The 26,566-nt window shown below is 41.0% G+C and overlaps 2 protein-coding genes across 2 annotated transcripts in view; one reads left to right on the top strand and one right to left on the bottom strand.

The window, feature by feature from the left end:
• LOC113046480 (rho GTPase-activating protein 21-like) overlaps positions 1 to 15,175 on the top strand; it is a 43,936-nt gene extending 28,761 nt beyond the window's left edge. Inside the window, exons 8-24 of the mRNA XM_026207321.1 lie at positions 2,592 to 2,702; positions 2,832 to 2,928; positions 3,028 to 3,064; positions 3,460 to 3,582; positions 3,722 to 4,021; positions 5,152 to 5,213; positions 6,564 to 6,697; positions 6,778 to 6,920; positions 7,318 to 7,476; positions 7,569 to 7,647; positions 8,025 to 8,098; positions 8,239 to 8,328; positions 8,774 to 8,899; positions 8,977 to 9,018; positions 9,889 to 9,994; positions 12,449 to 12,480; positions 12,607 to 15,175. Coding sequence (XP_026063106.1) covers positions 2,592 to 2,702; positions 2,832 to 2,928; positions 3,028 to 3,064; positions 3,460 to 3,582; positions 3,722 to 4,021; positions 5,152 to 5,213; positions 6,564 to 6,697; positions 6,778 to 6,920; positions 7,318 to 7,476; positions 7,569 to 7,647; positions 8,025 to 8,098; positions 8,239 to 8,328; positions 8,774 to 8,899; positions 8,977 to 9,018; positions 9,889 to 9,994; positions 12,449 to 12,480; positions 12,607 to 14,148 — 3,257 coding nt within the window. The 3' untranslated portion in view covers positions 14,149 to 15,175. The remainder of the gene's footprint in view (positions 1 to 2,591; positions 2,703 to 2,831; positions 2,929 to 3,027; positions 3,065 to 3,459; positions 3,583 to 3,721; positions 4,022 to 5,151; positions 5,214 to 6,563; positions 6,698 to 6,777; positions 6,921 to 7,317; positions 7,477 to 7,568; positions 7,648 to 8,024; positions 8,099 to 8,238; positions 8,329 to 8,773; positions 8,900 to 8,976; positions 9,019 to 9,888; positions 9,995 to 12,448; positions 12,481 to 12,606) is intronic.
• Positions 15,176 to 17,021: 1,846 nt separating this feature from the next.
• The window catches only part of LOC113046089 (dipeptidyl aminopeptidase-like protein 6), a 136,284-nt gene continuing 126,739 nt past the window's right edge, over positions 17,022 to 26,566 (bottom strand). The window contains exons 20-26 of the mRNA XM_026206957.1: positions 20,206 to 20,400; positions 20,073 to 20,127; positions 19,353 to 19,470; positions 19,217 to 19,275; positions 18,602 to 18,674; positions 18,411 to 18,484; positions 17,022 to 17,321 (exon numbers count right to left, since the gene is read on the bottom strand). Coding sequence (XP_026062742.1) covers positions 17,172 to 17,321; positions 18,411 to 18,484; positions 18,602 to 18,674; positions 19,217 to 19,275; positions 19,353 to 19,470; positions 20,073 to 20,127; positions 20,206 to 20,400 — 724 coding nt within the window. The 3' untranslated portion in view covers positions 17,022 to 17,171. The remainder of the gene's footprint in view (positions 17,322 to 18,410; positions 18,485 to 18,601; positions 18,675 to 19,216; positions 19,276 to 19,352; positions 19,471 to 20,072; positions 20,128 to 20,205; positions 20,401 to 26,566) is intronic.

Here is a 26,566-nt window from a genome sequence, read left to right as displayed (position 1 = left end):
TCGCAATATATTTTCAAAAGTATCGTGATAATGTATCGTGAGGCCTCAGGTTGATTCCCTCCCCTACTTTAGTCCTGGTAACAAACTTTGGTTTTCACGAGACTCATCAGCGCATGCGCAACGCTGAAAGAAAGTCATATACATCTAGGATGATTTCAAGCTGAGTAATTTATGGCCTAATTTTCATTTTTGGGTGAACTAACCCTTTAAGAGCTTTTATATAGTTTTTGTCGATTGTAAATAAATAACAATTTAGATTTTGAATAGGTCTTAGGGTTGTTTAAGCTCTTTACTTAATGTTTAATACTGTAAGTAAATGCTCCAGATTTTGTTACAGGTAACAAGTCACATTTTCTGATTGTAGTTTTCCTGGTTATATGATGTGTAGGTTTTATGCAGATAACCACAATCCTAACATTCCTGATTCTGGCACTGCAAATACTTTTACTGTTATTAGTCAGATTTGCACTGCTTGTTCTCCCTGAGTATTCAGATAACCTGGCAGGGCAGGCAAATTGTCTAAGACTTTGTATAAATAATGTGTTTGATAGAAATGCCTGGTTGGACACATGTATGCAGTAAACATTAGCGGTAGAAATTCGTTTTAATTTTTATATAACAGGTGCATGTTTTTAGCTGTAAAAGATATTAGGTATATTTAAGCTATTTGTACGTGATGCCCTAATTGCAGTAGTATGCTATATTTTTGTCTCATTGACATCAGTTAACATTGGGAATCAATTTGGTTGTTTGTAATTCCATTTTGATTATATAATTTGCAGTCCAAACCAACAACTAACATTGCTTCATTTGTTTTAGCAGTCCAGCTTATTAACTACTTGTTCCAAACCTCAGATTGTCCATTGTAAGTTGCTTTGGAGAAAAGTATCTGCTGAAATGAGTTGAGTAGAGGATGGTTGCTTCTTATGCCTTGCAGCAAAACACAGTCTATTATCCTGTAAAATAAAGCTAGGTAAGCACTGATAGCATTAATATTCTCGTGTCTTGGAGCGAGGCGATCTGTAGGCTACGCTAGAGCTCTTTAGCTAGGCCCAAAGAGGGTTTTGCACACCTTCCCCTTGGCCCTCTTTGAGACGCTGGAGGATGCAGGAACTAGGACAGTTGCTTTAATTTTAGCTGCTCCAGCCCTCTGGCAGCCCAGAACAGCTTTGTACTCCAGTCTTTTTTGGCTAAGACCTACAGAGAAGCTCAAAAAGTTTTCAGCGCTCTCGAAAACAGGACATGTCAAATCATAAGATAAATAAAACTGTCCTCATTCCTAGAAAAAAGGTTATATAGATTTCTTGCTTGCATATGCACATTTTTAATGCAAAATAAAAGCTGTTGTCTATGGTATGTTATGGTTTCTAAAGAAAGTTAAATACTCTGCTTTATTCTTTCTTTTACTTTATTTACATTCTGTTAGTATCAACAGTATCAAAGTTCAAATGGGAGAAGTGAATGTGAATCCCACACTTTTAGTGTACAAGACAAAAGTTAGTCAGTCTTAGACACTTAAAACACAAGTTAAAAGAAAGAAAAAGCAGCAGAAACATTTCTAAATTATTTGCCAGCTTTTCTTAGAACAAATGCTGACATCCAATTAAATCACAAAGTTTTAAAGTTCACCCTTTGTTGCTTAATTGTGATTTTGTTGTGAAACTAATATGATTTCTGTCATTTTAAAATGTAATATAATATTTTATCCAATATATCAAGTAGGGGTGGGAAAATCGATTAACTTTCTATAATACATTATATATAATATATCTATAATATATACATTTTCAGATTCATATTATATCAAATCCTATCATCTTTTCCATCATCTATCATCATTCTATATATATCATCTATGTCATTCACGTTTAATCACTGTTTTCGCATCTTTTACTTTGGTAAACGTGTGGGGCGGGAAGTGAAAGACTTCAGTCCATATGAATTTAGAATTTGTTTGATTTATTAATTTGTTTCCTCATTTTAGTTAAATCAGGGGTTAAGGAACAAAATTAATGAAACGTGGACTGTGGTCACAAATTAATAAGTCGTGGGAATGAATAAACAAGTAGGAATGAATAGCCTGTCCTGTTTCCTACAGTGTGTGCAAAGCGCACGATATGAATCACATTAAAAGCTTAATTTGTACATTATGAATAAACTATTCTGAATGCATTTATATACTGTCACCGTCCCTCACAGCCGCTCACGCGTGTTTTACACATGAGCCGCACGCAGCCCAAAATGAAATGTCTTAATCGACCATCAATAGCTTTAATAAATTTCATCTCTTAACGGCAATTAATCGATCATCGATTAATCGTTGACATCTCTAATAAGAAGGTAGGCTATATTGAAAGAAACCATACAGCTTACTGAAATATACAATGTACAAAAGCCTACAAGTGTATTATCCCAGCCCTAATATCAAGACATTTATGATAGGGATATGAATATGTACAGCATAGTAGAAAGATCAATTTTTTTTTATTTTTCTGTTGCTCTGTGAGCCTTTGTGTGTACACGTATGAACTCACGTGCCAAAGAGAGTTGCATTATTCACGCATACCGCTCTGTTACCGTTACCATTTCAGACGAGCCAGCCAGCCCTAGTGTAGACCATGATGGCAGCCAAATTCCCGCGTCGGCTGTGATCTCTGACAGCCCCAGCCCCCTCATGCGCCGGCAGATGTCTCATGACCAAGGTAAGCGTGTCTGTACAGAGTGCATTTTTTTTGTACAATTATTGCCATCTGAGAGCATCACATGAATGGATCAGCGAGCATTTTGTTGAGCTTGTTGCCAATGTTGTATTTTTGTCTACATGCATGCAGAGTCTCTCAGAAATGCCTTTCTAGAATCGGGAACCAAAACAGAGCGCTCAAAATCATATGACGAGGGCCTGGACAACTATCGGGAGGAAGGCCGTGGGTAAGTGTCTTTAAAAAGTGATGAATCGTAATGTTGGAGATTCCTAATAGTGTCAATGTGAGTGGTTGTTTGGCCTAACATAATCATTCATTTCCACAGACGATCCAGCAAACCGAGTCTAAGGGTTTTCAAGAAGGTGAGACATGCAAAAATCTCCCTCATAAAGAGCAGCTTTCTTTAAGCCAGAGTGGTCAACTTAATAATGGCAACTGTTCCAAAACCTTGTGAGATGCCTGTGTTTGGAGCATTTTAAGACTTTCTTTTAGTCAAATTTAAAGGCAATCCTATAGAAGTGTTTGGACAAAACTGCACCCAAATTGTCAACCAATAACAATGGTGCAACAGTTTAAGCAAATGATTGTGGGCAGTCTGTAGGCATGCCATCTGATGTTTGGGTGACTTGTCAATGCACTGTGGAGATCTCCACATCAGTCATTTGCGAGGTTCCAAAAGGTTTTGGAACAGAGAGTAAATGATTAACAATTATCCAAGGCTACAGACCAAAATGTCATGTTTTTTCTGCTCTTATAGGCATTGGATGGTCATAAGTCTGATGACTCCAGCTCCAGAAGAGACTCCTCCACTGAGATCTTCAGTGACTCCACTAAAGAGGGTTGGCTGCATTTCCGACAGCTAAGCACTGAGAAGGGCAAGGTGGGAAAATGTGCTCTGTCTCTTTCACTACTCATTTCCCATTTCATTCAAGACCACATTGAACTGGATGTTGGTAGTTTTACTGTAATTGTTGTAGATCACTGATCATGACCTTTTACATATGTTTTTCTGTTTACAGCGGGTAGGAGGCGGTATGCGGCCGTGGAAACAGATGTATGCAGTGCTGCGGGGACACTCCCTCTACCTCTATAAAGACAAAAAGGAGGGGCTTTCTCACGTCAACTCTCAACTGGAGGAGGAACCTCTTTCAATCAGCATCAAGGCCTGCTTGATTGACATCTCTTACAGCGACACAAAGCGTAAGAATGTCCTGCGGCTCACGACCTCAGACTGCGAGTATCTGTTTCAGGCGGAGGGCCGAGAAGATATGCTGTCCTGGATAAGAGTCATTCAAGAAAACAGCAACCTGGATGAGGAGGTATGTTGACTTTGACAGCTAAGCTCTTTATACAGTGGTGTGATGTAAGTTTCATTGTCAGCATAGTACGCATGCAAAGCCAGATCTACTTCTGTATACCCTGTATGCTTCGCTTACACTTTTTTAAAATTAATTAGTTTGTCCACAAGGTGCAAACACAGGTCTGGTGTTTTTATAGTATACTATAGTTCAGAATTGAAGTCATTAATGAAGTGACACCTCAAGACTAGGTATAAAAGGTCAACAGATGTGAATCAAAACTGGCCATGGCTTCATGTTTGTTTCCTTCTGTTGGGCACGCCAAGATTGGATGAATTGGATGCAAAAACAGTTAAAGAGTATTTGGCATCTTGTTAATGGGCACACCAATTCTGAACCAATCATCATGTGACTAATTACTGTAACTGCATGGAAATGACAACAGGACAAAGCTGGAATGGCTGCTGGCCAATTGGCCTATCCTGCTGTGACATCAAAGGAAAAATCGATTTTATGCTTTTATGTGTGTTCTAAAAATAAGGCTCTGATAAAGCATCTGCTGTATACAGTAATATGTTTGTGATCTATATCTTGCTTGCAATTTGTACTATTTGAATACACCGCTAATTTGTAAACACCATAAATTAAGAAAGGTGCTTTTTACAACATAATGGTGTAGTTACAGCATCTACCAACAGAGGATGACAGGATAACCTCTCAATCCTTGACTCCTTTCTAAACCGTGTCTGATTACACGTTTAAAATGTAATGTGAACAACCTCATAAAAAACTAATATGAGCAGGAAATCATTGTAGATTAATATCATCATGTGAAGTCTGTGAGCCGTGTCTGTTTCTCAGAGATGAATGCACAAGCATCAAAGTATTGCATAACTTTGTCCTGAAAAGAAACCCATGTGAAAACCAACTTACTGCTAACACAACAGCGCTTTGCCATCTGCTGAAATCAATGTCGAGGTGACATTGTTTACTGAAGGTGTGAGGATTATGGGTAGGCTTTTTGTTAATATTCTTCTCCTGTGTTTGCCAGAGGAACTGGTTTCCTTTAACACGCAATCAGATTAATGTTGCTGTACTCTCAGCTTTACATGATTCCACAATGTTAATGATTCTTTGTCTTGTGTTTTCAGAATGCTGCCGTAACCAGCACTGATTTGATCAACAGAAAGCTCAAGGAATATATATCAATGAGGTAAAGATCATGTCATAGAGACCAGCAAGTTTGTCTACATGAAGGCCCTGTTCCAAATCCTAGTGAGCTGCCTCACTGAAATGAAGCGCTCTGTCACTCACACTGAACACCAAACAACAGGCATAGCCACACACAAAATTACAGTATGGCTTAGCACAATTATCAAATTGCAAAGCTTTTAAATGAATAAATACATGCATTATGCAGTTCCAGAGTGTAGCATGTCTCTGGTGCTATTAGTACCTTGCAGCAACTCTGTTCACAGTAAATTCTCTGCATCAGCTCAGAGTTTGTGTCGATTATTACTTGCATTTGGAAATAGTATGTGTACTAATATGTGTCTTTTTCAAATTATATATATAAAAAAACTAAATGTATACCGATATACTTTGATACTTCAGATACATTTGAATACTAACAGAAGACACAGGAAGCTGCTGTGGGAAATCCACAAGATCCAAGTTGCCCTAAACATGAGATGTGCAGTAATTCTATATATACTATACTTTTTGCTAAACTATTTTACACCTGAAAGAAGCACTTCAACTCTCTTTCCTCATTTACAGCAGCACCATAAACCGTATGAGCAGTATGAGTTTTGCAGAAGTAATGACAGACTTTTTTATTTGAAAAGAGCCATAGTTTGTTCAGTGTTTAAAATTTTTTTTTTATCTTTTTTCTTTTTCCATCTGCTGTACTGAGAAAACACACCAAACAGTGACTTATAAACCAAAGTATGTAGTAAACTGACACTTTAGTGTACCATTACACCCCTATAGGAGATGAAACAAGTGCCAACCATCTTCCCAAAGTTGTAATAAAAACCTCTTACAAATCAGCTGTTGTCAACAAAAGAGATGCATTATGGAATATCTGTGGTTTTCTGTCAAAAAAAAAAAAGCTTTATGATAGTGTTGTAAAAGATTTTTTTTTTTTTTTTGACTATTTCAATTGAGTTTTCTATTCTATTTTAATCAAATCAGTAATATTTATGGTTTCATTTTTATTTAGTAGAAGTAGTAATAATAATAATCATTAATAGTATTGGCCGTATTAGTATTTAGTCACATTATTGTTTTTAAACTATTTTTGGCATATCTGGAGCTTTTTATTTGAAAAATTACACTAAACCCCCCCCCCCAAAAATTGTGCAGCCCCAGTTGATTCTGCAGCAAGCACATGTTTTGTGTTGAAAGCCTTCCTGTGATGACTAAAAATATTGCCTAGGTGCACAGCTCACTAGCTTTTGATGTCTTTTTAACATCCCCTTTTTCTTCTTTCCTGCATATATTGTTGAGCTGTGTAAGATTGCCTTGTGTTCAGTGTTCAGTAATATGTGTGTTGTTACAGTGCACCCAGCAGTAAGACGGAGCCGTCACCCAAAACCTCCCGGCAGTCTCTCAGCATTAGACACACTCTGCTGGGCGGCAGCAGTAAGAGTCAGAGCCTCTACTTGCCCAGGAATGAACAGGAGAGGAGTAAAGGTAGCACACGGCATTATGAAATAACACTGAAACCCATCGTATTCACAGTGAGATGTTAATATCAGCGATATGTGTCTCAGATGACTCCAGTCCTCCGAGAGATAAAGCCGCTTGGAGGAGAGGAATTCCAGGACTGAAGAAGAAGTCTCAAGATAAGAGGCCCACCGCTGGCGTCACGTTTGGAGTGCGACTGGATAATTGCCCTCCTGCGCAAACCAACAGAGTAAGAAATGGAGATTACAAATGCACTAGTGAATAATACAAATTAGACCATTTATGGGTGAAACTCAAGTAGAACATGTCACTCAGGTTTTGCATGAAGAAACTTTAAGCCTTTATGGATTTTTGGATTGTGACATTATTAGTATATTTCCCTCTGAATGTGTCTTAATGTTTTACATTTAGATAATTAGTATAATGTTTTTTTTATATATATATATTACATTACCGAGAAGTAAATCAGATAATGAAATTCATTTAAATAAATAATAAAATTCATGTCATAATGGGATGGGTTCAAAAAATAGATTATATTTTCTTAATGCAAAAAAATGACCTGCTTTTTTAGATTTATGAGATTATATGATATTAAAAATAACACTGATTACTTTCTGTTACAGTTTGTGCCTTTGATTGTGGAGGTGTGTTGTAAGCTGGTGGAGGAGAGAGGGTTGGAGTACACAGGCATTTACAGAGTCCCTGGAAACAACGCTGCCATCTCGAGCATGCAGGAGGAACTAGACACTAAAGGCATGACAGACATTGATGTCCAGGATGATGTGAGTCAACACCTTGTGTTGTGTGATATTATACATGTGAGCTTGTCCCATAAAGACGGACCTGATCTTCATGCTTTCATTTTGTTCAGCAGAAGTGGCGAGACCTCAATGTGATCAGCAGTTTGCTGAAGTCCTTTTTTAGGAAACTTCCTGAGCCTCTGTTCACCAATGGTGAGACACATTGATGATCTGGCTTTAGACAAAAAAACATGGAAAATACTGTGTGCTGTCGCTCATAGAAACCATCTCGTATCTAAGAAAGACTTGTATCTAAGCTCTGTTTTCTCTCCTTGTGGAGGAAGGACTCCTCCTAGAGGACAACATAGGTGATAACTCACATGTTCATATAAAAGACAGATTGTTTAATTTAAATACAATGTACATATGTACAATAATAAAATGTAAATAATGTACAATAAAGTTTTGTATTGAATCTTAGATTTTGTGCATGTGTAGCTGTAATATTTTATAGCACATTTTTTGGCGTGGGGACCCTGATTAATACACCTCCGGAATGTTCTTATAATGCTTGTTTGCTCTGATCATAGAAAAATATTCCAACTTTATTGATGCAAATCGAATGGAGGACCCTGTTGAGCGGTTAAAGACACTGAAGAGACTGGTACGGTTTATCCCAAGACTGCTGTTGATTTACTAAATACTGGCATTTACTAGATTGGAGAAAGAAAAATCCTTTAAATCAGCAATAAAATCCTCAACAGATAACATGTTTAAATCATATGTACTGTTTATTCTGCTCAGATTCATGAGTTGCCAGACCATCATTATGAAACGCTCAAGTTCCTCTCTGGACATCTCAAAACGGTCTCTGAAAACTGTGAGAAAAACAAGGTATGAGCTTTGTCAATGTTCATTTACAACCCTGTTCCTGCAGAGTTCAGTCCCAACCCTTTATCAAGTGCTCCTTCAGATCCTAATGAGTTGGTTTAGTTGTGTTTGATCAGGGTTGGAGTTAAACTCTGCAGGAACAGGGTCGCGCACCCCTGATTTACCCTGTCTAGGTGAGTTCAACAACCTATTATAAGAAATGATGACTGGAAATACTTTAAATTCTTTTGTAGATACTACTACTTTACTGTAAATCGTCTCTTTCATGAAAGTAAAATAAATAAATAATATAATCCGATCGTTAAAACTGCTGTGTTTTCTGCAGTCAATACATGTCTAAAGAACCTGGAAGCGCAAATTCTTGTTGTGTGATGTCAATCATTTCCATTACAGATAGGGAAGAAAAGAGATGAAAGCCATTAATTGAATCTTTTTTGTATTTAATTAGATGGAGCCACGTAACCTGGCCATTGTGTTTGGCCCAACTCTTGTCAGAACCTCTGAAGACAACATGACGCACATGGTCACGCACATGCCTGATCACTACAAGATCGTTGAGACTCTCATTCAGCAAGTAAGAGCTCTTTCCTTTCATGTGTGTGTAAATCAATGTCTGAATTCTGCTGAACGTTCTGCTTTGCTCTTCTACAGTATGATTGGTTCTTCACAGAAGACGGAGATGAAGAGCCAACGGTGAGTCTGTAGCTTCCTGCCATTCTTCTCTGAGTGGATTTCTGAGCCCTAAACAAACATCACCATCCTGTCACTCTCCAAGAAATGGAGACTTGGGTCTCCAGGGTAACACTGGTCAGAAACATCATCCTCATCCTTTCCCTTTTGTCTCGTTTCCACCTGGTCCACCTCGCTTGTGTAGAACTATTTAGTCGCAGATAACACTGAGGAACTTCCTATTCGCTTACTGGGGCAGATTTATCATTTTCGGGACCCCAAGGAGAGTTCAGACCTGATGCATTATTTCATTTTTACAGAACAAAAGCTGCATTACAGGTATCTCTGAAACTAGGGTGTGAGGCAAGTTAGAAGCTTACTTTAATACAGCTTTGCATCTTTATACAGAGTTTATGTGAGCCGCTTTAACTCGTAGCATACAGTGCTCACCATGCTTTGTCTTTAAATGGCTGTGGATACTGATCTGTGAGTTAAGTCCAATGCTGCTAAATGCAGGCTTGCTTTGTCTTTCCAAAAGTTGAATACAAAACCAACAAAGAACTAATAAACTAACAGATTTCACTATGTTTTCTGCTCTTCACTTTCATGCAGTAGCAGACTGTAAACTTGAATTTAAGTCCTGGTTTACGGGTTAATAAGAGCACATGTTTTTTTTTTTTTCAGTCACTTTATGGACATTATAGACCCACCAAGGCCCCAAGCGTTTGCATGGAGGTTGAAGCTGCCACCGCTCTCACATAATCTTTGCAAACTGTGTTTTAAAAAGAAAGCTCATGATAAGCTCATACATATACTGCTTAAAACGGCACTGAAAGTTCACTGTGTCTAGTGTAAATGACGTATGAATTTTACCTCTCTTATTGTTTATGTTAGACCACCGTGGAGCAAGAGAGCACAGTTCAGTCTCAGCCGGTGCCCAACATTGACCATCTGCTGACCAACATTGGCCGCACCGCTCCGTCACCGGGAGACGTCTCAGGTAATCTTGTGTTCATAGTCCAACCGTTCCAGGCTAGGGATATGAGTTTAGGAGAATGAATGTGTTACTTAATAAAAGTGAGATGTTCAGTGTGTTCAGATGTTACTGTCTCTTTATGTTCACACTCTCTTAATATATTTTGAATGATTAGCAGATGCTCTTGCTTTCCAGTAGATCTTTCAGTGTTTAGAGCAAACAAAAGCAAGCTTGCCAGAAATGTCTAGATGCATATGTAAAGGCGAACTATTTTAGCAATTTTGCATTGGTCATGCATATTAAATGAGCTGTCTGAAAATTGGATAAAATAGTTCCTATGTATATGAAGCTTTATGAATCAACCTTTTCCCATTGAGTTCTTTCTTTACCTTCCGCCATTGTTTTAGACTTGTTTATTTCAATGCTTTGAATTTTCCAGAGTTCTCCTTTTGCTTTGGTTTGTATTGGTTTGAACCTCACTCATTGTCATCCCTCCCCTAATGCTTTAGTCTCCGTTATGACTCCACTCCTCCTTTTCTTTCAGTTCTTTTTCCTCCTTACCCTTCTCTTGTGCTAACCCGGCATGTTCTTTCCCAAAAGAAATGGAAAAATAAATGATAAACCACCAAAGGTTTACCCGTCTGACCCATCTTGTCTCTAGTGTTTTTCTTCTCCCTTGTCCCTGTCCAGCACTGCTCACACATTACCCAATCTTGACACAGGCCAAGTGGGCGGCGTCTATCACTCGGTGATGTCACTGATGGACTCTGTAATGTCTGTGATGGACAGCTGGGACTGTAGGAAGAAGGAGGAGTGTTGTCCCCAGTGTAGCTGCCTAGTCTGCAGAAATCCCCGATTCTTATAAATTGAAAGCGAATCCGGGACAAACCCAGCAGAAAACAAAAGAAACAAAAAAAGAGTGTCAGAGAAGTTGATATTTGTCATCGTCATGTTGCACGTTTCATATCTTATAAGACTATTATTAACAGAGAGGATACAGAGCTGTGATGGTGTAATGTGTCTGAAAAGCCTCTTTGCTGTCTCTCGTTGTCTCTGAAGCTGACCGCGAGGAGTTCTAGCATGGTATGGTCTTCAGGATTTCCTCCAGTCTTGTGGCGTACAGTAACTGTCATTGATGTCTGAAGGGGTGTGGTGAGGGGGGCTGAGCCGGCTCAAAACAAAAAGCTCCCGACGAATATCGTACCATTCAAAAGCATTAGTATCTTTTGATGGAGAGTGAGCAAAGGGGCTTTTGAGTGGTGAAGAAGCCAGTCATAAGGACTCGTTTCCTCCTCGTAGCTTTGGCCCCTTTAGCCCCTTTCTGCCCTCCTGCATTATCTGACCCTTGTTGTCCCTTGTCATATCAGTGCTTTAATTCATTCTGCATCTCCATGTTCTACACCGACAAGCTGATGCCGTTAAACACAAACACGGTTCCTCAAGTGACTGATTTTACCTGTTAAAGGACATTCAGACAACACCGTTCGGACATTCAGCTGGTAATTTCAGGTGCTGTGTGCCTGAAGGCCTGGTATACTTCTTTTTCTGCGTTCCGCTCCATCTCGCCCACAGCCGTGTCTTGTGTAGCTTTCTCTTCTGTGGATGGACGAGTTCGGCACAGTGGACTCGTTCTGTCTCTATATCCACTTCACAACTGTGCTGTTGTACGTGGATACACAAATTTGCCTGCACACTGACAGTGTGCGCGGGCTGTTGCGGAAAGTGGACGGACGAAGTATACTTTAGGCTTGAACGCTAGCGTAGGTTAGAACTGCTCATGAAAATGACAGACACGGGATGTGGTGGCAACCAGTGGAAGTGCAGACTGTGGAGGTCGCGTAGTCCACCTCAGTAGCAAAGCACAGTAAAGCTACACAATTACAAAGTAGGTGAAAAAACACAAAACTTAACATCCTAAACAAAATTAACATTTAGGCTTTCATGTTTTTTTTCTGAATAAGTGACTCAACAGGCATGCATATTTATCCTATGATGCACACTCAGCCATTTGAAAATAGCAGCAGCGTTCGGTTTCCGACCAGATTCACGTCAATTCTCACCCCTTAAAACATAGCTGTTAGGATGTCCATCCCTGCCTTGGTGATGTCTCTGAGTTGGGAAAGAATGCCTGTAGACATGTTCTGCTGGCTCTGTGTGTGTTCGTCAGTGATTGGCGGTTTAACTGTGGACAGGCTGTCTATCTGTGTGAATGTGTGCATGAGCTGCCTCCTGTCTTACCGCACACTGCCGGGTTCCTTTCATCACTCACTTCTCTTTCCTCCATTTCTCTCTGTGTGATGGCTTATGTGTGTCGCCTTCATCTCTCAGATCTCTACATGACTCCACTGTTTGTGGCGTTCCACTGCTGTTGTGGTGAAGGATATTTATATTTCAGTCTCCCCTTGTCTCTGGCCCTTTGTCCCTGTTGTATTCCACTTGAAATAGCCTGCTTACCTTTTTCTCTCCTTGTTCCATCAGATTCAACCACCAGTGACTCTGCTAAATCAAAGGTGAGTACTTTTTTAGATGATCTCTATATACAAAAGGAGACTATTCCTGCTTCAGAATCCAATTCCTTGAGATTGATCACAGTGCGCTCTAAACTTACACTTGTCTTTATGTGCTTGGTCCTGTAGCAGGGTTCCTGGGGATCTGGTAAGGACCAATATAGTAGAGAGCTGCTGCGTAGTTCCATCTTTGCTAGTCGCAAACGCAAAAAGCCTAAGGACAAGCCTCAGCCGAGCAGCTCTGACGACGATCTGGACGCTAGTTTTTCTAAGAATGATCTTCCAGTGCAGAATGATCCAAATTGGCCTGCTGATGACCAAACTGAGGATGCTGAGAGTGAGGTTGGACTTGATGACCAAATAGAAAGGACAGAGGATGATGAGCAAAGCCCAGGAGACAGCCTTGAACTAACCTCTGGAAACAAGCAGCTCATTTCCGAACATCTGCCCCAGGAGACTTGTCCTTTACCCAAGATCATCACGTCGCCCAAACCTAGTTATCACATGACTCGCCAGAGTTCCCTGTCCGATCCTCCCTCCAACTACGATGATGGATGTGTCTCAGATCTGGGCACGCTTAACAGCACCAGCTCCCAGGCCTCAGTACCCAGGATGGGGCACGGGAGGACACCTGGCCACTGGATGGAGAGCACTGGAATGGGCCCAGGAGCTGAGGTCTGCTCCATCACATCAGATTACTCCACCACCTCCTCTATGACCTTCCACACAGGGGTGGAGTCCATCGCCCTCAGTCCGGAGGTACAATCTGTCGCCGAAAGCCGCGAGGATGATGCCGACGATGAAAGAAGCGAGCTCATCAGTGAGGGACGGCCCATGGAGACTGACAGTGAGAGTGATTTATCAGTCTTTGCTGGTGGCCAAGATAGCGGGCCGACTGACGATGGCAACCAACCGGAGCGCAGCATCACACCTTTGCAAGATGTACCCAACCTAATCCCCTCCCATCTAATCATCGCGTGTGACACGCTGGCACGCAAGAGAGGGAGTCGGCAGAAGACAGACAGCGAGTCTTCAGCAGACGGGAACCGCAGCGACAAGGAGTCCAGTCGCTTCTCGCGAGCACCAGAGGCAGTCAAAGGCCGCTCCACCGGCAGTCTGAGCTCTTCCTCTCGCAGCGAATCAGAGCGAGCCGAACCCATGTGGCGACTCAGAATCACAGACCGGTTAAAGAGTCAACTGAGGACGTCAGCAGATGACATGTTTGGGGTGGGTTCCGAGCGCACCAGGTCACCCGAGACTCGAAGTAAACGGAAAACCAACATCCGCCGTAGGCACACCATGGGTGGTCAGCGGGACTTTGCGGAGTTGTCGGTAATTGGGGACTGGCAAAGAGTCGAGAGCAATGAGCTCTCAGCTATGGATCGCTTAAAGCCTAAATGTAGTTCGCAGGACTTCTCCATCAGAGACTGGATCGCTCGAGAGCGACACCGAGCCAGCAACCCCGAAGTTAGTCTGGACGTACTAGACCTGCACCCCTCCCGATCACGGGACCTGTTCTCCGCTGGGTCCTCGCACTCCCACATGGGTCAGATCCTTAATGGAGATGTAGCAGCCGCTCAGAGCAAGAGTCTAAGCCTGGCTGCAGATGCCCACCCTCACAAACTCTCTGGTGCTCAAGTGGTCCGTTCCCGTTTCTATCAGTACCTGTGAAAGTGTGTGTGAGTGTGCGCTCATGTATATTATATATGAGAACACAGTTTGAGTGTCTGAGTATAGACATGTTTTAAAGTACTTGAGCTATGCTTGTAAGCCATGTTGGCATCAAGAGTCGATATCGTGAGCGAGGCTGCGTGTGTGATGTGAGATCGAGAGAAAGTGCATATGAATTGCTATTGAGCCTTCTCTGGGAGTTGCAAGAAATGTTTTTCAAACATCCTGTGATTTTCCTTCTGTGAATGAAATTATGTACCGATCCAATGTTGTACAGTGAACAGAGGCCCTCTCAATGTTGGCCGAAGTGCAGTATTGCTGGAAAACTAGGAGAGCTTGAATTCCGGCGACTATAGATTTTAGATTCGAGACGTCACATCATGGAGCAGTTGTAGTCCAAATGGCTTGAAAGTTAAAGGAAAGTAACCAAGAAATAGGCTGAGCAGGTAGGTCAATAGGATGTTGAGAAGACTAGAGTGTCTTGAGCCTTGATAAAAGATTTATTTAGCTGGAAGTGTAGAGAGGTCCCCGGTGTTGCGATAAGATACTTCAGTAACCAAAACAAGAACTTCTTTGCTTTTTATGCTAAAAAAACTGCCATTTTCATTTTTGAAGTGTATATATTTCCCCTTTCTGTGCTTTTTGTTTATTCTGGCTGTGTTTGGACTGCTTCGCGTGCTGTGCTTTGGAGCGGTGTCTGTTTCGTTTTTCTGTTTTTAAGTGCAGTGCATGGCAGATACTCGGCACAGTAAACTTTTTTTTTTTTTTTTTAAATAATGGAAGACAAAAATAATTCAGTTTTCGCTGATGCAATCTGCAGTGTACGTGTTGCTGTTTGTTGTTCTACGACTACTGAGATGCGATTACTGTCTCTGGCATAAAGCTGGAAAAATAGATGGGAAAATAATGAATCGTTAAAGAACAAATCAGGTGTCTTTGGATCATGAAAGTGCCTCATATTAAATAGAATACTGGTCTTGGGTTGTTGAAGGCGCCACATCTCACATACATTAAGATGTAAAAAAAATACACTTTAATGTTTTTTAAACTCTCCTTCGTTCATGGAAAAATGAGACGCTTCCATTCCTACAGCATTCCTCATGGGTCTTAACACTATTTTATTAATGCATTATTGTTTTGCATTTGGTCTTTCAACCAGACTTGAATTCTAAATATTCCTGTAAAATAACTAACTTAAATGTACATATCTATTACAAGTTTTAGCTGCTCCTCTTCCTCCGGTCATCTTCATTGCATCAGTTTCTTTATTTGTAAGTATTGTACGATACAGAGGTGAGGTTAAGGGGCCTGGGAGAGTGACGGTAACCATGCTAATCATCTCTGGGGGGTCTTCAGTCTCCCTGTGTGTGAACAATGCTTCCCTAACTGTTTGTATCATGCTGGGTCTGCTCACGTGGACACACATGGACACACATTGTAAAACACTGGAAAATAAACCCTTTTTGTCTGATAAATAACTGGTCCTGTTGAATTATTTCCTCATTCATTTCAGATTAGCACCACAAGAGGGCAGACTGCTTTTGCAAGAACATGCATGATATTTGTGATGGCTTTATTTGTCAATAAATGTGAACGACATAAATGCAGCCATATAGAAACTTGCAGTATATGAAGAAACAGACAAAATAGATTTCAAAATGCTTTATGTACAAGGTACACACAATTACGGACCAAAATAGTTGTAATTTACACATCAGTGCTTCTGCTTACAAGACAGGATTTCACTTACAACAATAAATTCAGTGGAACCACATAGGAACATTCAAGCTGTCAAAAGTAACAACACGTAAATAGATACATTAAAACAAAAGAAACCATCTTGCCACCATGCCAAATTATAGAGCAAGAAAATATATTCTACGCAAAACGTTCTTTAAAGACCTTTGTAACCACATATGACATAAAACCCCAAACAAATCATAGACCTGCCCAAAGACGCTAGTCCTGTATTCACAGTTAATCTACTGGATTACTTTACAACTCAACTAGTACACAGGACGGTCAAGAAAATGTTCTCGGCAGGATTGTGGCATGGTTGTCTTTGATAACATAAAACTTTATTCCTAAACTTCTTTTTTTCCCCCATAAATTTTCCAAAAATGATTCATCCTACCTCATGGACTGCCTGTCTTTAGCAGGTATACTCCAATAAGGCACAGTGACTATATGAATATCCATAGACATTTGCAGCTGCACTCAAATAATAAATAAGACTGTCCTTCTCAGAATGGGACGATTCACAGATGAACAATATGCCATTGTGCTGTCATGCGGGCGCGAATATGGATACAACAATTGACTGATTTTAAAGCATCTGTTTTACAGTAACACATTTGATGAACAAATAGCCTCATGAAATGCACAGAACAAATTCCAGTCCGTTTTTTATGTATATGATTTATGCACATTTGTTAAGCTCCAATTTTTTTATGTAAATTACCACATTCAACTGACACATGAAATGGTTATATAAAAATTTCGCACAAATTAATTCGGCACGAATAGGCCAGATAACGATGACATTGACGACAGAAACGAATGGGTTCACAAGGACACATATAAAGGACCTAAACTGGTTTGAACTCATCAGAACATTACGCAGCTGGAAAAAAATTATGCTATTGTGTAAATCTGAAGCTTTTATTTCCGGCCAATCATTCTTCTGTATATTGTGCTGTCATCACTTAAAGCTTTCTGTCAGCAATGCATGAATTACAGAACACAAGCAAAAGAGTTTTGACCGAATTACGCATGTCCAGCTGGTTTTCTGGCACTGCTCGTGTGGTGCTGTGTGTATGAAATGGTTCATCGTGTACCTCCACAGGTTCTTGTATCACCAAGTCATTCAAATTTTTTCCTGGATCCCATGAGCCAATCAGAGTTGAGGGGCGTGGTCCATGCAGAGGCTCAAGAGAAGCCATCAGAACTACCATGGGGATGGGGTGGGGGAGGAGTTTGCATATTGTGCTGTAAGCTGGCATGTGCTGGATCTGAGCAGAACTCTAACCATCATCCTCATTGTCCTGCTCCACTTTTTCTTCAATCGGTATCTCTGGGGGTCTGAAACACTCCACAAAGAAGTTGACCAGCGACTGACTCAGATGTAGCTGCGACTCTCTCGAGTGGAGGACGTGGCTTTCATCTGGGTAGATCTGACAGACAAACAAAACTCATTCAGTCAAGAACAAATCATTTCTGATTCTGAACGTGCGTGTAGAGAGATAAAGATGGAGAATATCCTGTTTTATTAAGAAATCTGTCATACACATCAACATAACTCCACTACTTATTTCTGAGTGGTATTTAGCTCTTGTCCATGTGGTTGCTAGGGTTTCTGAGTGTTTTTGCAAGTTGCTAGGTTGTCTGAGTGTAACATGTTTCTAAGAGTGTATGAGTGTTTCATCATATTAATATCAGGCTTTTTTTTTTTTTGAATGTTGCTGGGGTGTCCGAGTGTTTTTAGCTTGTTGCTAGGGTGTCTTGAGTGTTTTAGTATGTTGCTAAGGATGTACAATGTTTTTTTTTACCATGTTATTATCTGGTTGTTAAGTGTATCCGAGTGTTTTTTGTTTGTTGTTAGGGTGCCTGGGTGTTTTTAGCTTGTTGCTAGGGTGTCTGAGTGTTTTTAGCTTGTTGCTAGGGTGTCTGAGTGTTTTAATATGTTGCAAAGGATGTACAATGTTTTTTTTACCATGTTATTATCTGTTTGTTAAGGGTGTCCAAGTGTTTTCTGTTTGTTGCTAGGGCGTCTGAGTGTTTTTAGCTTGTTGCTAGGGTGTCTTCAGTGTTTTAATATGCTGCTAAGGATGTACAATGTTTTTTACCATGTTATTATCTGTTTGTTAAGGGTGTCTGAGTGTTTTTAGCTTGTTGCTAGGGTGTTTTAGTGTTTTAATATGTTGCTAAGGATGTACAATGTTTTTTTACCCTGTTATTATCTGGTTGTTAAGGGTGTCCAAGTGTTTTTTGTTTGTTGCTAGGGTGTCTGAGTTTTTTGACATGTTGCTAACAGTGTATGAATATTTTTAGCATTTTATTATCTGGTTGTTTCGCAGTGTTTTTAGCATGTTGCTGGTTTCAAGTGTGTTGCTATGTAGTTGCAATAGTGTTAGTGTTTTGTTTTTTGTTCAGATCAGTATATGTAACAGTAATAGTGATTCTTGATGGAACAAACACCACTAAAAAGATGTTAAGTAATTCAGAAACATAAGAGCTTTAAATAGCTGCTGATCAGCTCTTACCTGTAATGTATAATTAGCTTTCTCATTTATCAGGTGGGTGATAAATTTGGCCGTGTGCTGAAAATGGACTTTCTCTGTATGAAAAGAAAGAAATGTTACACACAATCCAGTGTCAGTTAAACAAATGAAAAAAAGCATGTATTTAAGAACTAAAGTAAAGCACAAGAAGCTTTGTTTAAATCAAAGGTTACCGTCAGCCGTCGGGTGAATTATCAAGAGATTTTTGTCCCTCAGTTGCTCCATGTGGTCTGTTAAACGTGCCATCTGAAAATATACAAGAAAACACCATATGTAAGACAGAGTCCTGGGGAGATTACTTAAACATTGTAGTCTGTTACTGATTACAAATTACATATTGTACTCAGTAATGTAATCAAGATTCAATCAGGACTCATGTAATGTATTCTTACTACTTTTGGATTACTTTTAGATTACTTTGGAAATAACTAGTTTATAGATTTAAATTGGATTATTATCGTTTTGAAAAAAAAAGATAAATAAAATTACCATTAATGCACATCAATGAACTAGCAATTCTTTTGAAATGATTGAAATATTAACCTGAAATCTAGATATTGTAGGTCAAAGTGTTATGGTCCTTTGTTTTGGTGCTTTCAAAATATCAACATCGTTCGGCAAAAATCCCTTAGTGCACCTTAACATTTTAAATATATGATCTAAGTACGAGAACTTAATTTTTGTGATCTGATTCCACAATCCAGATTACATGTAATCAGTTACTATCCTGCATTGGTAACAGATTTGTCTGAGCTGACCCTCAACCATCTCTTGTTGCTGTACATTACCTCATACTCTCTCTTACTGGCCTGCGGTGATCCTAAATAGCGTTCAGAAAACGCAGAAGCTGCGGAACAGAAGATCATGAGTACCATTAAAATTAGTCCCTTTTATTCTGATGAAACACTGGATATGACATCATACCGTATAAAGAGAAATCAGTGATGGGAGAGATGGCCGTGCCACACTTGAGTTTGAATTTAAACATATTTGGATTATCATCTGAGCGTAATAGTCGGCTGGCCAGGTATCCTCCATATGCCTGAAGCAGACAGAACAGGTGATGCAGGAACATAAATGATGCTGAATGATAAAATCATACATCACATCAATACAGATCTCCTGAAGGCAACATGAAATCAAAACAGACTCTCACTATGTCTTCCTGCTTTTATTCTGAATGAATAATCCCTGTATGATATTCCAGATTCATCAAAATGTAATAATGATCACTTTCCGGTCAGGGTCATTATAGTAAACTAAAACTTCTTTTGTTCACTGTCACTGATAATGTAGCTAAAATAAAATATAAATAAAAAGCACTAAAATGACTAATAATTCCAACAAAAATAAGTGAAACCTAAAGGGTTATATTTAAAAATGTAAAATGAAATTATAAAATGAAGACAATTCAAAATATTACTACAAATTTTAAAATATGTACATAAAATACCTTGGCCTAATGTGAGATAAAAGCGTTTTGCCATGTTATCTAACCACCTATTGGAAAAAATGTGTTGTTGAAAAACAAAAAAATCTCTATTATGTAAACAACTCTCAATATTCTCACACCACTCAAAAATGCAGTGAAGTTAGTAGCATCACTACACTCAACGGTCCTCAACAGTCACCAGGCAAACCCACCTTTCCATAAACTCCAGTTCTTGAGCTGTCAATGTACGGCTCCTGTGATATCACTCTGCAGGGAATCACAGAAGAGATGTCAGTGTGAAGCTCAGCACTGATGCTGCTGTAGTTTTAGTGTGGATGATCTGACCTAAGAGCTTCCAGCTGGTCTCTCTCCTCAAACTCCCCCAGCTTTTTCTTGATGCGGTGGAGGAGGTTTGTGCCCTGAAAGCCACTGCCGCGACCGTCCAGACGCACGGCTATGGTGTTGAAGGAGCTGACCAGCACCGTGGTCCAGTCCACCAGAAACTGCTCCGTCACCATCTGACCACCGGGAGTGCTGTCCCTACCAGAGCAAATCAAAGCATCTGCTCAAACAAATGCCTCAAAACAATACCACAATTCACTGCATCAAAACTAAGCTTTTGATCTTCTACATTTTGCAGTCTGTTGTGGTCACACAAAGCAAAAAACATCAGTACAATCTTTCTCATGCTTTTGAGACACTAATGTCTTTGTTAAACTAACAGTGTTGGGGAAGGTTACTTTTAAAAGTAATTAATGACTTAAAAAAGTAACTAATTTACTTAGAACTACTGCAATGGGAAGTATGGAAAGTAATGTGTTACGTTACTTGCAGATTTTTAAATATGGGCAGGGCTTGTTTGTTTGTTTGTTTTTAGTATAAAAAAGTTCTTCTTTTACAAATGTAAAAGCCCTTTCACATCAAAAGCGCAGAAAAGAAAATGTAAATCCACATCTGTTAAGTAGAGGGAGCAGCAAACAAATTGCATGAAGAATATGACGCAGGAGAAGAAAGTTCAACACTATTCAGCAATAACAAAATTTAAACACAAATGTGTCATGCTTGCTTGGTATGGTTGAATTGGAGTCAGTAGCAATGACTACTGGTGGTTTATTAGATTTTTGTATAATATTCTGAATTTGCATTTTACTTAATATACATTATACTGAATCTGTTTTGTGCAGTGAGATGAGTAAACACATGTTCATATTTAGTCTAGAACTACAGTAAGCATCATGGTTCTACCCTTACTCCCGATTTCTCTCAACATGGCAAAACGAGAGCTGTCAGTCAATGGCTCTACCCTTACTCCCGATTTCTCTCAACATGGCAAAATGAGAGCTGTCGGTCAATACATGGGAAACAAACATAGGCGCATAGATGCCTTAACCTAAATTTCTGCTGAACTAAAAAGATTTACTTATACATATGAATCACTGCAGTTTCTAGTTGAAATTAACACTAGAGGCTGTAAAACTCCCACAACTTTTATTCCTTTTCACACAAAATATGATTAGTTAGGTCCCAAGTAAGATATTTGACATAAAATATGTTTACAATTGGTCCACAAAAAAAGAAAAACAGAAAAGAAAATAGCTGAAATTATTAAAATAACCCCCTTCAAAAGTTTGGGAACCATTGGATACCTGGATGATCTACGACTTTTTTTGTTTGGTTTTTTTGATGGTTGTTCAGGAGTCGCTTGTTTGTTCTGAATAGTTAAACTGAGCTCTGTTCTTCAGAAAAATCCCCCATGTCCTGCAGATTCTTCAGTTTTCCAGCATTGTCATGTTCTACGTTACGTCAGAAAAGAGACTGACGAATGTGATCTCGCCCGAGAGCCCAATCACCTTTGAGTGGTTACAAAACGAGCCAATGGTATGCCGAGTACCTTGGTCTGCGAAATTTGCATCGCGAGCTTCGCCCCGCAGAGTGGGTATATAAGGAGCAGCTTGAGCAACTCGCATTCAAGCTTCGCTTGAGAGCCGAGTACATCGTTTGCTGCTTCACCGGAGTGGTACAAATAAATCAACTGTTGTTGGAGTGACGACGAGATTCAGCGGTTCATCTAGGTTTCCTGCGTCAGCTCCCGCATTCCCCTGAATGCTTCAGCACCTAAAAGAGCTATTTCCATTGGGCTATAATAGAACGGTCTGAGTTTGCATCTTTTTAAAGATGTAATTTCGCCCGTGTGTTTCTGGTTGCGGTCGATATATCACTTCTTGTGACAGCCACGATCGCTGTGTCACGTGTCTGGGCTTTCAGCACGCTGAGACTGTGTTTGTGAATGGCTCATGTTCTCATTGTGAGGACATGACCATCTTGCCATTAAGATCAAGACTTGACTACCTTAAAAGGTATAGAGTCCCCTCTGCCACACCCCTTTCTAGCTCCTCTTCTACTCTTCTCATAAGAGGGCTGGTGGCCAGGGTGAACTGAGGGTTACCATGTGGGATTCCACGACGAGCCAGCCTCCTCGGGCTGCAGCCCCCGCATGATCCCGAGCTGATGGCCGTGCTTTCCCGGGCAGCTGAGAGCATCTGGCTTGAGTGGAATCCTACACCCTGTCCCGAGCGCTTGAGGCTGGATGATTGGTTCCTGGGGGCTGCTCGTGTGGATTGCCAGCACCCTATGCTGGTTCCTTTCTTTCCGGAAGGGCACCAGAAAGTGACCAGTTCATGGAAGGCACTTTTAACAGCCCGAAACCGTTCTGGTACTTCCTCCACCTTCACTGCCCTCAATGGCAGAGCGGCCAATTGGAATGCTGGGATTCCCCCAGTGCAGCGTTCTGTTATGATGCAACTGTGTCTGCAGAGCGCTTCCGCGTTGGTGTGGTGGTCCCAAGCTGCCCTCCAAGGCCTGTAAGTTCTCATCCACGTTTGTGGCTAAGGTTTACAGAGACGCGGGTCAGGCCGCCTCTGCCCTGCATGCCATGGCCACCTTTCAGGTCTACCAGGCCAAGTTGCTCACAGAGCTGCATGTGGGCAGTGCTGACCCAGGGGTTTTGCAGGAGGTGCGCACCGCTTATTGCGTTACTTTGCGTTACTGCACACGCCTTGGGCCAGGTGATTTCCACTTTGGTGGTCAGGAGCGCCACCTATGACTGAACCTGGCAGACATGAGGGAGTCTGATCGTACTCAGCTCCTCAACTACCTGGTCTCCCAGGTTGGCCTCTTCGGCGACGCGTCAGCCTGGTCGTTGCCGAGGGTGCCCCCCTGTGGATTCCTACGTTACCCCGGCCACAGCGAGGAGACGGCCGCAGAAGGGTGTCGCAGCCCATCTCTGTCCCTAAACCTGCCAAGTGTCGTGCCATGCGGCATTCCTGAGAGGGGCGACCCGGAGTTGGGGACGTCAGCTCGTCAGGAGGAGGGCTGGGGGAGAATGCTTCGTTCTCGTTTTCTTTCTCTACGGCCACTGGCCCTGTGGCCGTTGGTACCCAAACCTTCACTAATAGAGCTGTTTCCTCTACCTCCGGGTCCCAGAGGCCACGAACAACAGTTGGCGACGTGCTTCCTCGCAGCTCTCATTCTCCTCTCCCCTTGCTAGTTTCCATGCAAAGCTGGCTCAAGAACGCATTGCCTTCTGATGCCCTCTTTACTACTTGGAGTCAGACGAGTTACCACACTCCGACCCTGCTAAGGGACGCTACGCCTCCCATGCCGGGGCTGTCTTCTCCACCCTGCTGCCCCACTGTTGGTACGCCTGTAGTTCCCTTCCCAGACCGTCACTCCGGCATGCCTCCAAACCTTCACCCCGTGGTTGGACCTATCATTTCCACGGGCTGGCGTTCCCCTAGAACCTTTGTCCAGTTGTAGTGTCAACAGATGCCTCTGCCACAGGCTGAGGTGCAATGTGCAATGGGCATGCTGCATCAGGCTCCTGGACGGGACCCCAACTTCAGTGGCATGTCGATTGCCTTGAGTTGGTAGCAGTACGGCTTGCTCTGCACCGCTTCAGGGCACTGCTGAAGCAGGGTATATGCAGGAATCTTGAAGTTAATTTTAATACCCTTTCAAGACATTTTTCCAAGACCTTCTCAATATTTTTTAATACCTCACCGCCACTTCAAGCTGTAACCTTTACATCAGTGATACTTTTAACTTAACAGTTTTAGTTTGTGATAAAGACTATAGACCACTCTGATACAAAAAAATCAAATAGGCTGGGATAGTAAATCAAAGCAAAGTTTATAAAAAAAAAAAAACTTTGCTCCACCCTCAACAACAATCATGCTGACATGTGCCTCAGTTCTTCTGATTTTGTTCCCAGCAGCTCGGTGCGTTGTAATACGTACTGGGAATGCCAGAGCGTACTTTGTGGTTTTGAACTTCCGCCCACCTGCCTGCTCTGGTGATCTCAGAGGCAATTTACAAACACACCCACAATAGCCTAGTTTATGTACCTGCTGGGATAAACCATAATTTTTCTAACGATTAATCTAGCCATTATTTTTTCTATAATTCTAACGATTCATTTTTTCAGACCGATTCGATTTCGATTATCTCCGCATTAATTGACTACTAACAATTTATACATGTTGATTTACATATCTGAATGAAAAAACATGAATTCCTTAACATTGCAATATATGTTTATTGCTCTTAAAATTACAAAACAAAAGACTGACTAAGAATGCATTACTTTGCACTTGTATAAGGATAGCATTCAATAAATCATTGAAGCCTTGAAAACAAATAGCTTACTGAAACAAGCTTACTGAACACATAGGGCCTAGCTTACTGAAAAAAAGTTCTTCTTTCAGATAAACAATAACAACAACTTGATGTCTAGCATTCAATAAAAAAGGTCACCCAAAAAACTTGTTTAGAGCAATTTAAAGAATACAGTAACCAATGTAAACTTGAGGGCTTTAAGGTAATACAGAGAGTGCTTTTCCAAAAAAACAAAAAAATAAATAAATAAAAAATTCACAGTGGGAGCCAGCAGCCTGTCATGGAGAGAAAAAAAAATCTCAGAATGCTCCACATGAAACGTTGGAGCCCTTTTTCTATAGTTTCTAATGATTTTGGAGGGAGAGACAGAAAGCGAGAGAGAGAGAGAGAGAGACAGAGAGAGAGAGAGCAAGACAGCGCTCGTGTTGTTTGAAGACTGTGAGTACGCGAGCGCGCATTAAACTTTGGTGTTTCGCCCTTTTTCTTTCGTGTTTAATGATTTTGATTAATATGCACAAGGGAGAGAGAGCAAGAAGCGCTCGTGTTGTTTGAAGACTGTGAGTGCATGCACACAGCCGGGGCTCTCTCTCGTACGCACTCTGTCAGGCGCAAATAAGGCTTTGACAGCCGCCAGAAAAAAAGATCAATGTAGAAAAACTCATGGATTGGTTATATAACGTTGGACAGAATGTTGATCCGGCCATCGCGTATATTCAGCGCACATAAGGTAAACGTTTTGCAAACGTTTTTTAGAGAAATAAAAACAGGTCGACGAATCGATGCACATATTTTGCGTCAACGTATTTTTTGAGTCGACGTCATCGATGACCTCGACGCGTTGTCCCAGCCCTAGAACCTGTTCGTTTTTTTAATAAAAATGACTAAATTCACACACTTTTATGATGTTTTTGGGACTCAAATTTTGAAAGTATTTTTTCTGAATTAGCGGTCCAACAGTTTAAGACTTTATAAAGCCGTGATAAGACTTTTTAATACTTTTTAATGGTTGTAATTTTCCCAAAATTGATTTATCACTTTTTAATACTTTTCAAGACCCCACGGATACCCTGTGAAGGTTCTCGTCTGTACGGACAACACTGCGACCGTATCGTACATCAACCGTCAGGGTCCTAATGGTTGCGCCTTTTTGGCCCAGCCGGACCTGCTTCCCCGAACTGGTACTCCTTGCGACAGCCCCTCCCTGGCCAATTCCTCTGAGGAAAGACCTTCTTTCTCAGAGATGGGGCACCCTCTGGCACCCATGTCCCAGTCTTTGAAACCTACATGTGTGGGTTCTGGAAGGGTCACGGAAGGTTTAGGTACCTCGCCACCTCAGGTGGTAGCTACCATCACTTCAGCTAGAGCCTATGCTTTGAAGTCGAACCTCTTCATCACTTGGTGTTCTTCACGTCATGCCAGATTGGGTCAGTGCTTTTCTTTCTTCAGGAAGTGTTGGAACGAAGGCTGTCTCCTTCCACCCTGAAGGTCTATGTGGCCGCCATTTCAGCTCACCATGACCCCGTTGAAGGTATATCTGTTGGGAAGCATGATTTGATGATCAGGTTCCTTAGAAGGGCCAGGAGGCTCAATCCGCCTCACCCACAGCAAGTGGGACCTTGCTGTGGTTCTTTTGGCACTGCAGAGGGCTCCCTTCGAACCCTTGCTCTCAGCAGAGCTAAAGTCTCTATCATTGAAAACTGCACTCCTGGCGGCTTCGGTGAAGAGTAAGTAAACTTTATTTATATAGCACAAAAAAATTTATAAAATCACAAAGTGCTTTACATATAGCAAATTAACAAACTTAAAAATAAGAAACATCATACAAAACATAAAACATAATAGCTCAGTCAACTGAAAGCTTGACTGAATAGAAGTGTCTTTAGCTGTTTTTTAAAAGAATCAACAGAATCGACCACACGCAGAGACAGTGGCAGAGCATTCCACAGTTTGGGAGCAACTGCTTGAAAGGAGCGATCTACCCGAGTTTTAAGGCAAGTTTTAGGGACAATCAGGAGATTTTGACCTGAGGAAC

This window comes from Carassius auratus, chromosome 27 (assembly GCF_003368295.1).
Source record: "Carassius auratus strain Wakin chromosome 27, ASM336829v1, whole genome shotgun sequence".
NCBI lineage: Eukaryota > Metazoa > Chordata > Actinopteri > Cypriniformes > Cyprinidae > Carassius > Carassius auratus.
This window is presented reverse-complemented; position numbering and strand designations above follow the sequence as displayed.